This window comes from Engraulis encrasicolus, chromosome 18 (assembly GCF_034702125.1).
Source record: "Engraulis encrasicolus isolate BLACKSEA-1 chromosome 18, IST_EnEncr_1.0, whole genome shotgun sequence".
Classification (NCBI taxonomy): Eukaryota; Metazoa; Chordata; class Actinopteri; order Clupeiformes; family Engraulidae; genus Engraulis; species Engraulis encrasicolus.
Genome location: NC_085874.1, coordinates 19,178,919 through 19,190,373, shown reverse-complemented (window position 1 = coordinate 19,190,373; position 11,455 = coordinate 19,178,919). Strand labels below are relative to the sequence as shown.

Sequence of the window (11,455 nt, the reverse complement as noted above, 5' to 3'; positions counted from 1 at the left end):
GGCCCGGAGGCCAATCCAGTTGTGCCAAGAGTGCTTGCTGCTCCTTACCACAGATGGCACCAGCCTCCCTATGGTATTAATTAAAGGGACACACAGTGCTCTAGTCATAGAGGTAGAAAATAACACTAGAGAGGACACAGCTATTTGCGACAGCACTGGAAAATGGCAGTTGGAGCTTCCCAACTTCCGTAGGTAGTGTAGGTACCTTCAGACAATGCAAGTCAATGGAGAACACGCCCACCCCTGTCAATTTTTTGACTAAAACTGTGTGAATATTAATCAAAGACCAGATTTGAAATGTCAGGCTAAATATCTACTTAAATCATATGAGTCGATAGAATACATTTAAAAAGCAAATAATATCTTTTATGAACATAGCTAGCAACACACTTCAACTATTGTCCTTGTATAGTGTGTTGATGGACATTTTCACATGATTAAGCCATTTTTGACAGAGGTGAGCCTCGTTCTCCGTTAATTTCCATTTCTCTGATCTACCTACAGATAATGGCCGATACAGATTGCCGTAAAAAGGGGGGCGGGGTCCTCTCTAGTGTTATTTTCTACCTCTATGGCTCTAGTCCCTCTAATGTGGTGAACTGCAGCAGCTTCAGCAGGAGGCCAGTCAAAACAAATGCACAGTAATGGAAATTATATTTCCCTATTTCCTGAAAACAGTCAATTGGCAGGCCATGGGGCCACAAGTTTTAATTATACAACATGCATTATACTTGAATACATGAATTATACTTGATTAATTGTGCTCTGACCCCTAACAGTTGTATCTTTGTCACATATTTGGCAGAGGGTTGTGTTTTCCTAAAGCTCCATTCAGAGAGAAGTAGTTGGCCAGCCAAGATCATAAGAAAAACCTTTTGATGGCATTTTTTGTTAAAAATTGGTAAGCTTGCCAGCGGTTATCAGCAAGGACTGAGGTTTCAGAATCCACTGGTTGCCAACATGGAACTTGACCTTTAAGGTCAACTTTGGTCAAAAGGTCAACTGAGGTCAAATAACAATTATGTTTTTAACTTTTGTGATGTGCTTTCATAGAATACCAGTTGTTTGCATGATACTGTATATTGGGTAATTAGTACCTGGAGGATAGGAATATCAAATATATTGAGGAATAATATGGACTTTATAATATAATATAATATATATATAAAATAATATAATATATCCGTTCCTCTTCCTCCATTCTCCTCTCTGTCCCTTCTGCCCGTCTCAGCACCATGGGGAACAGAGCTTTCAGTTGCTCTGCTCCTCAGCTGTGGAATGCGCTTCCCCCTGACATCCGCAACATTGAGTCTTTACCCCTGTTCAAATCAAGACTCTCATCTATTTCAATTAGCCTATTCTTTATGATTCTTTAACTGTATTTTGTTTTATTTTATTTTTATTTATTTTCTATATATTTATTTTTTGTTTACAATCTGTTTATCTGTCTTGTTTTATTTTGCCTCTCTCTGTACAGTGTCCTTGAGTTTTTTGAAAGGCGCTTTTAAATAAAATGCATTATTATTATTATTATTATTATTATTAATAATAATAATAATGAATAATATAATATAATAATAATATATATTATATTATATATATATTATATTATTATATTATAATAAGTATTTTATTATATAATAATATAATACAATAATATGGACTGGTGTTTTGGGGTCTGCCTTAACAATATTTCTTTCATCAATAATTGATGTTTTTTCCTTGACCAACTTTTTCAACATCTGTTGCTCAGTAATTGCTGGTTAATTGCTCTTGCGGAACATTCCAAATTGTTCTACTTACTATGGCCAAAACTGGAAACTGGAAATCACCACTCAAATACTGCCAGCTGCAATGTGCCAATATATTGATTAGGATACAGTATTGCTACTTTCAGTTGTTTGCAGAGAATGTACCATTAGTCAGTATTTGTTATTATGTAGTTGTATCATTTATTTTATATTTATTTGCATATTTATTTATTCATGGTGTATGGGCCATACAGCATTCATAATGGACCGTCTCTGATAATACCTTATCCAGTCTCTCTGACACCAGTGCTTCACTTATGACATCCCTATGAGGTCACAATTGGAATGGCATCAACCTAGGTGATTTATACCAAACATTCCATTTCATGTCACTCTGGCATTTCACTTCAAGAATCAGCCACATTATTTTTTTTTCAATGGCAAACACATATTATACATATTTAGTAGGCAAATTGCTTATTTCCAACATTTTATTGGGATCTAGAAGCTTCCAGCCATAAGCTTCAAATGGATTTCCAAGGCCTTAAAGATGATCTTCAGGCCGATTTTGAGGAGATGAAAAATATGATAAGGCAGCTTCTCAGAGAAACCCAAGCATTGAATAGGGCTGCCTGCACCTCAGCATGTGTGAGTAGGTCTAACAGAAATAAATGGTTGCCAGGAAATGTATCATCAAGAACTGATATTATGTTGTGTTTGCTTTGGATCTGTATAAAACTGGAGAGGTTAAAAAAATACAGGATTTGTCAATTATCCTCATTTTGGATACAGTATTTTATCAGAGAATTTATTGTTTGAGCGTTACCTGGTGCTAAAGTGTCCTTAGCAAAATTAGCCTAATAGTTAAATTAAGTTTACTTGTCAAATATTTTGTATGCCTTGGGCTACTATATGCGCGTTAATATTCTTACAATATTTTTTGTAGACCATTATTCAAAAAGTTCACCCCTAAAATAAATAAATAAATAGGCCTACATAAACACATATACAAACAAACAAATCTCTTCTGTTCCAGCATCAGATGCATCCTCCTCTGGCCTCGCCCCTGCCAGACGGCATTCCCATAATGCCCTGCAGTGCCCCGCTTTTTCGCCACACGCAGGATGTGCTGCCCCCTATTGGCTCTGCACCCAAAAATCAGCAGCAGCCACAGCAGCCGCAGCAGTCTGGGGGCCTCGGAACTGCTTGCAGTTCCTCATCTATGACATCAGTCATCCAGGACTACCCACCTCTGCTGAATCCCTGTGGACTCCCCAAACCAGTTGCCCTGCGTCCAATTGTGAGGAGGGACTTGACAGAGCTTGACCACGCCCATCCTCTGGAGCCACTCCCACCGAGAAGCTCCCACGTGGTCAAGAGCGACGGCAGCAACAGCACCACCTCCATGGTGCCCGCTCCACCTGCTGTTGCCCAGGCGATGATGGGCGATGGTGCCAGGCAGCCAAAGAACATCAAAGCCAGGCGCTATGTCAACAGTGTGTGTGGTGCCAGTCAAGACAACAGCTGCCAGTCTAACGCTCAATACAGCACCCAGTCTTTGGAGACATCTGAGGAGAACACTGCCCTCAGCTGCTACGTCAGTGTCTCTGACTGCTCAGGCAACAGCACCAGCCTCAGCCTGGTGGACTTTAGGACCCCGTCTGATCAGCAAGGCCCGTCCTCCTTCAGGACCCCCATTCCCCCAATGCCCTCCTCTAGGCTCCCTCAGCCCTCGCAGGCAGCCAAACCCCAATCAAGGAGCAGACAGAGTTGCAGCAGATTGCCCCGCTTGAAGTCATCGTTACACAGTGTGATCACTGCAGTTGAAGGTTAGTAGTAGAAAAGAGACACACACACACACACACACACACACACACACACACACACACACACACACACACACACACACACACACACACACACACACACACACACACACACACACACACACACACACACACACACACACACACACGTCAGTGCATGGATAGAGTAGATATACTTGAAAAGTGCATGCACACTCATAGGTACCCATCATTTCTGGGATCTGTTGGGGCCCCAATGAATTTTCAATACTAATTATTTGCCTCTACAATACATACTGTACATACTTATAACATACAGTAAAAATGTGTGTTGTGTTCAAAGTAATACCGTCAGTGCCAGAATGACATGTCAATGATGTCATTTTTTTTGTTGTTTTTTTTGTTTTAAAACATATGACCTCCCAGACCTCCCAGAGCCAGTGCGTGTCAAGTCGGCTGCATGGAGGAAGGAGGAAGTGAGGGAGAGTGAGAGTGTGACGAACAGGAAGAGAGCGGGAGAGATGAAGCAGGCGAGGGAGATACAGCAGGTCATGGAGCTGCCAGAGCTGCGGCAGCTGCAATCTTTGTCCAACCCAGGCCGGACCCTCTGGCAGGCCTTCCAGTTTATGAGTGACAAGGACTGGTAGGATATGCCAAGGCTAAATTGAGTGTAGTATTAGATGATAGAACAGAACAGAATAGAATAGAGTATCTTCTTTCTATCTAAGCTAGGGTAACGAACTTGCAAAGCCCTTTGCATTGATTGCACTATACCATAGCTTATTGATTTGTCTTCCAGCTTACCTTGAAAAAGTTTTAGAGTGGACCATTTCCATGCATCCTGGTTTCGTCACCGTTGTGGTTCTCTCTGTTGTCTAGATGACCCTGATGAAGGCGTAAGCCGAAACGTTGGTCTTATTAAATGTAACTGCATGAAGTCAGCCTGATCTCCAAAAATTCCGTGCTCCTGGACACGGATGTTAAGGACACGAAATCCGTGTCCAGGAACACGGATTTTGCCAAAATTCCGTGCTCCTGGACATGGAATTGTTTTCCGTGCTCCTGGACACAGAATTGCTTTCCGTGATGGGCACACGGAAGTGCTTTCTATAGGCTATTACCACAGCACTGTGTAACTCTATCATTACAAAATACATACCAAATGCTAATCCTAAACAATATAATGCTATAGCAATTTAAGTTGTGCCCTCACCAAAACATTCCCTAACCTTAACCTGTCATTAAAGACATATTTTTGAGAAATACCTTTTCCAGTTGGTTGCTAGGCTATCAAATTCATATAATGAATGAAAGAAAAGTAGCTGTGCCCAAACTAAAACAATCCCTAACCCTAACCTGTCAGTAGGAAAAAAACATTTGAGAAAAAAATATTTGAAATTAGAAAAATCCTGAGAAAACACAATAGCCTACTGTGGAAACATAGAGCTGTGGGAGTAGCCTATAGAGAGAGCACTTCTCTGTGTCCATCACGGAAAACAATTCCGTGTCCAGGAGCACGAAAAACAATTCTGTGTCCAGGAGCACGGAATTTTGGCAAAATACGTGCTCCTGGACACGGATTTTGTGCCCTTAACATCCGTGTCCAGGAGCACAGAATTTTTGAAGATCATGTTGATGAAGTTCTGAGTGTGCGACGACCATTCTTTTTCAAGTTCTCTCTGCTGTTACCGCCACTACAGGGAGAAGAAGGTGGATGGGCTGCTCTACATCCGATGCCTCTCTCAGAACCACGCCGAGGTGCTGCTGCCCAGGCTTCACGAGCTGTGTGTAGCCATCATCCAAGAGGTCAGACACTCTCTAGAGCAGAGTAGAGTCCCATTATCAAGTCAAGTCAAGTCAAGTCAAGTCAAGTTTATTGTCAATTTCTTTACATGCACTGGTCATACAAAGAATTTGAAATTGCGTTTCTTGCTCTCCCATGCAGACATAGACTAATCTAGGTAAGGACATAGACAGTATAGACATAGACAGTACTCATACATGGACATAGACAGTATGGACGTAGACATTGCTCATACAGACATTTAAAGTGCAAGACTGGACAACAGAAGACTTGTAGAGAACATACATTAAGAGGAGGTATTTTGTTGTTCTTTTTTCTAAAAGTCCTTTATAGCGTTCTGACATAGTAATAGTAGCATTTGAAGAAATAAATAATTAAAAAAAGGTTTTTATTAAATACACCAGCAGCAGTATGTGTGTGTGTGTGTTTGTATGTGTTTTGTGTGCGTGTGTGCGTGTGTGTGTGTGTGTGTGTGTGTGTGTGTGTGTGTGTGTGTGTGTGTGTGTGTGTGTTTAGTGCAGGTAGAAAGTGCGGTGTGCGTCTGTGTGTGTGTACCTGTGTATGTGTGTGTGTGTGTGTGTGTGTGTGTGTGTATGTGTGTGAGTATGAGTTGTGTGTCAGTGTGTGTATGTTTGGGTTTAGTGCAGAAAGTGCAGTGTGCTTGTGTGTGTGTGTGTGTGTGTGTGTGTGTGTGTGTGTGTGTGTGTGTGTGTGTGTGTGTGTGTGTGTGTGTGTGTGTGTGTGTGTGTGTGTGTGTGTGTGTGTGTGTGTGCATGTGTATGTTTTGAGTTAGTGCAGGTTGAAAGTTCAGTCACAGATGTAGTAGTGCAGGTGGAATGTTCAGTCGCAGATATGGTGGTGGGGATGAGGGGGGGGAGCGTTGTCAGTGGCCTGGCTGGCTAGAGGCTGACAGTGAAGGGAGAGTGGGTTGAGTGTTCAGTATCTTGATTGCTTGATGCATCGTGCTGCTTGCAAGCCTGGTGGTACGGGAACGGAGGCGCCTGTACCTCTTTCCAGAGGGCAGGAGGCTGAACAGTTTGTGTGCAGGGTGGCTTGTGTCTTTGATGATCATCAGTGCTTTTCGGGTGAGGCGTGCGGTGTAGATGTCCTGCAGGGAGGGGAGTGGTACTCCAATGATCTTCTTCGCTGTGTTCACAACACGCTGGAGTGTCTTCCTGTTTTTCTCCGTGCAGCTTCCTCCCCACACTGTGATGCAGCTGGACACGACGCTCTCTATGGTTCCTCTGTAGAATGTTGTCATGATGGAGGGTGTAGCACTTGCCTTCTTTAGTTTGCGCAAGAAGTAGAGACGCTGATGGGCCTTCTTCGCCAGTGATGTAGTGTTGGTGGTCCAAGAGAGGTCGTCGCTGATGTGCACTCCAAGGAACTTGGTGCTGCTCACTCTCTCCACAGCATCACCGTCGATGGTCAGTGGTGGCAGTTGTTTTTGGACCCTCTGAAAGTTGACAACAATCTCCTTGGTCTTGTTGACATTCAGCAGGAGGTTGTTGTCTTTGCACCATCTGGCCAGCAGGTCTACTTCTTCTCTGTAGTGGGTCTCATCGCCCTTAGTGATGAGGCCCACCAGTGTTGTATCATCCGCAAACTTCACTAGATGGTTAGTGCTGTGGGTCGTTGTGCAGTCATGTGTCAGCAGCGTGAACAGCAGGGGGCTGAGAACACAACCTTGCGGAGCCCCCGTGCTCAGGGTCAGGGTGCTTGAGGTGTTATTCCCTACCCGTACTGCTTGTGGTCTCTGCATCAGGAAGTCCAGCAGCCAGTTGCAGAGGGAGGTGCTGAAACCTAGTTTGTCCAGTTTTCTGATGAGTTGTTGTGGTATTATGGTATTGAATGCTGAGCTGAAGTCAATGAACAGCATTCTCACATATGAGTCTTTATTGTCCAAGTGGGTGAGGGCTGGATGGAGGGCAGAGCAGATTGCATCCTCCGTGGATCGCTTGGCTCGGTATGCGAACTGGTAGGGGTCCAGGGTGGGGGGTAGGGTGGCTTTGATGTGTGACAGGACTAGCCGTTCGAAGCACTTCATGATTATGGGCGTCAGTGCTACAGGACGGTAGTCATTGAAGCATGATGGTGATGATTTCTTCGGCACGGGTATGATGGTAGCAGCTTTGAAAAGTGATTGGATGACTGCTTGCTCCAGAGAGATGTTAAAGATGTCTGTGAAGACATCCTTCAGCTCTTCTGCACAATCCTTCAACACTCGGCCAGGTATGTTGTCTGGGCCAGCTGCTTTGCGTGGGTTGATGGTGGCCAGTGTCCTCTTCACACTGGCAGAGGACAGGTACAGGGGTTGATCATGGGGGGGAGGGGGAGTTTTCTGTGGATGAGTGTCATTTTGTGCTTCAAAACGGGCAAAGAAACTGTTCAGGTCGTTTAGCAGAGAGGTGTTGTTGTCACAGCTTCGTGGTGCGGGCTTATAGTCCGTGATGGCCTGTATGCCCTGCCACAGGCTCTGTGCATCTCTGCTGTCTTTGAAGTGTGTTGTTATTTTGTCCGAGTATTCCTTTTTTGCTTTCCTGATGCCCTGGGACAGGTTTGCTCTTGCTGCTTTTAGGCCAGCTACGTCTCCTGCTCTGAAGGCTTTGTCTCTGGCCCTCAGCAGTCTGTGAACGTCTCCTGTGAACCATGGCTTCTGGTTGGCTCTGGTGGTGATGCGTTTTATTTCTGTAACATCATCAATGCATTTATATATATTTATATATATATAGCGAAGGAATTTAAGCTTACACATAAGATACACACACTGTAACGGTCTTGCGCTTCTTGAGCAGAAGCATCCTATTCATGGCCTACGTTAAAGAAGTTCAATGTCTGACACTGACTCACTCATCACTGACCCAGGTGACGAACCGGCGTTCGATCGTGGCCCGCGCTGCCATGGTGACGTTGGCACATCTGTTTGCCGACCTGGGCCGGGAGATGGACTTAGAGGCAGAGGCTACAGCCCAGGTGCTCCTGAAGAAGGTGGGAGATGCCAGTGCCTTCATCAGGCACGACGCAGAGCTGGCACTGACCCACATGGTGCTCAACGTCACCCCTTCGCGCAGCATGACCGCACTCCTCAACACGGGCCTCAGGTGACTGACTGTTATGTCTATCACTTTCTGTGCACTGTATTCTGGGATGGTACGCCTATAGCATAAGAGAGAGCAGCAACCTCTCTCTTATCTACTCTCTCTGCCTATAGGGTCGATTGAACCAACTGGCCGGCTTTGTTAGGACTGATACTTATCGTAAAATCGGTCTATGTTAAAACCAAAAGATTATTCTGTTAAAAAACGAATTAGTGCGATCCTCTTCTCCCACTGTCCTTTTGATGTGGAACTGTATGAAAAACTCAAAAAGTGAACAAATTGACTTACTCCCCAAGACCCGAAATTGGGCTGTCAGGGCAAACTGATGTAGCTTTAGTCACTTTTTCTTTTTTTTGAAAAACTTTTTTGGGGGGCTTTTTATATCTTTATTTCTGACAGGACAGTAGATGAGAAACTGGAAATAGGTGGGGAGAGAGATGGGGAAGGATTGGCAAATTACCCGGGCTGGAATCAAACCTAGGTCGCCGGCCACGGCAGGGCAAACTTTGGTGACTTTCGGTATGCTCATGGTCCCTCTTCCTCCTCCCCAGGCACCGTAATTGGGCTGTGAGGGCGAGCGCGGCCCAGCACCTGAGCAAGGTGGCCGAGATCATGGGCACGTCCCGTATCCTGAGCGGCAAGAAGGAGCTGACTGGCTGCTTCATCCAGGCCATCAGCTGCCTCGCCCTCGACCCCGCACAGGAAGTCAGGTAGCACCACTTCCTGTTTACACATCATCTCTCAAACAGATCGTACAAGTTTATTTCCAAGTGGCCAATTCAAATGGCTTAGCTGTGATTCGCAGTTATCTTACTGTCAAATGGCATTGCACGTCAGCAGACAAGAGATTTGAATTACCGTGGTGTTCATTATTACTAGTTATGATATTATGGTATATTAAAAATTCAGCAAATGTTTTGGATGATACCGTATATGGCTATATTTCGTCTAATGGCCATCTGAATGTTTCTAGATTTTGACGTCTAACTCCAAATGAATGGTTGTCTACATTGATGTGTGGATGGCTGGTAATGTTTTTGGCATGTCGTTAAATCAGGACCAACGCCCGTAACACCCTCACCTTCCTCGCCACAAACCCTAACTTCATTGAGATGGTGGACAAATTCATTCCGATGAAAAACAAAGTCGCCATCAAAGACATCATCAACAAACACCAGCGCAAATAAGGGAGTATTAATGTCATAATCACCTTCAATGTGAACTTTGTAGATTCATAAACTTATATTTGTGTAACAATTTGTGGTACTTTATTTCAGGAATGCAGTTTGAATGTCATATTGAAGACAGTTGAAGGAAATAAGATGCAGGCAGATTACAAAATAGAGGAGAGAGGATTGAACAACATAGTTTCAACTTTGTCCAGTATGACAATAGTCTGGTTTTACCATTCCTTCGTACTAATTTAATCTGTGCAGATGGCATGGAACTGGAGTTCTGAGAGGGGTTTAGTCTTGTTACCAGGAAAATGACTAATCAGCGAATGAGAGAGGGGGCACAAAGTTCGAACATCAATGAACAACGCCTTCACCCCTCCCACTCATAATAAAATTGGTCAATGTCATGAAAAAAATTGTAGTAAGTGGTTAAAATTGGACATGTGTTTCGAATTTCAACAGAGTTCATCCCTCCCTCAGTTAAACGTTTCTGTATTCGGCAGTTCCAGATCATCTGTGCGAATGACATCAGGCCGAAGGGGTGGTAAAACCGGGCTAGTATGACTCCAGCATCTGTCATTTCCATGACAACGTGTGTGTAGGGAGGAGGGCTTGTACACTCTCATTCCATCTCAGCTACCCTTCTCACCCCTACACTTGCTTCCCGACTCCTGGCCCCACCCACCCACTGCTTACTCTGTGCGATCAGTCACTGAAACCAATTCCACCCACCTCCTTGACTCTCTCCAAGACCTGTCCACTCTCCCTCCTCTCATGCCGCACACGCACACGCACACGCACACGCACACGCACACGCACACGCACACAATAAAATAAAAAACAAACAAACAGAAAAAGATTTCCATTTGCCTGGATCCTTTCTGTGTTCTATTTTTGAAATATGTTGGGTTTTTCTAGTTACTGCATTTTCAACATGATTTTTCTCTGAAATGGGACAAAGTTGGACCAAGGAGAGTCTGAGAGTCTTTTAAAAAAAAATGTTTTTGGGGGGCTTTTTATTGCCTTTATTTGATAGGATAGTGAAGGTACTGTAGTGACAGGAAGTGAGTGGGCAGAGAGAGATGGGGACGGGTCGGCAAAGGACCCGGGCCGGGAGTCGAACCCGGGCCAGCCGCATAGCAAATGAGTGCCCCACCATTTGCGCCACGGTAGGGCCAAACATGTCTGAGAGTCTGAGAGACTAAAAGGGCAGTAACTCTAAGGGCAGTATTTTCCTTTGAGAGGGACTAGACACAGACAACTTAGTTCTAAACATGGTGTTGATCTGTTGAGCAAATCTGCCGTACAGATGGTGTGTGCGCAGCATAAGTGTTTGGAGAGAGACGCCTCCTCACAGAAAAATGTCCTCTTCTACACTCTACACGGCACAAAGGTTATGACCACCTGTGGAAAATCCTTGTTTCTAAAAACAGCTTCTCTATTCGCCTCCCTTGTTGAGCCATTTTGATGAAAGAAACATCTGAATAATGTTGCATTGTAGGAAGGAATGGAGCGTGCAGAGCACACTCGGCCTGAGCCCATCTGTGTCATCTCCTGCATTTTATGCTTAAAAGGTCATAGACACAACACAGTCGTCTCTCAGACTGCGGAGGCTCTCACAGGCGCATTTTAGTGACAGCAAGCATGCATGCATCCCCACTGTGAATCATTAGATAACCAAGCATACATAGACACACAAACACATGCAATCACACATACACACACGTATACACCCACATACAGTACATGTATAGAAATGCATATACAGACACACATGCACATAATATACAACACATACTCTCAAGTATGTATATGTACTACT

General features: G+C 44.2%; 1 protein-coding gene across 1 annotated transcript; it reads left to right on the top strand.

Moving 5' to 3' along the window:
• The first annotated feature begins 1,989 nt into the window (after positions 1–1,989).
• Positions 1,990–10,442, top strand: LOC134468483 (uncharacterized). The gene is made up of 7 exons (XM_063222403.1): positions 1,990–2,399; positions 2,788–3,580; positions 3,983–4,199; positions 5,257–5,362; positions 8,226–8,461; positions 9,010–9,168; positions 9,516–10,442. Exons 1-7 carry the CDS (start codon positions 2,280–2,282, stop codon positions 9,643–9,645), a joined length of 1,761 nt encoding a protein of 586 aa, XP_063078473.1. The 5' UTR covers positions 1,990–2,279; the 3' UTR covers positions 9,646–10,442.
• Positions 10,443–11,455: the final 1,013 nt, after the last annotated feature.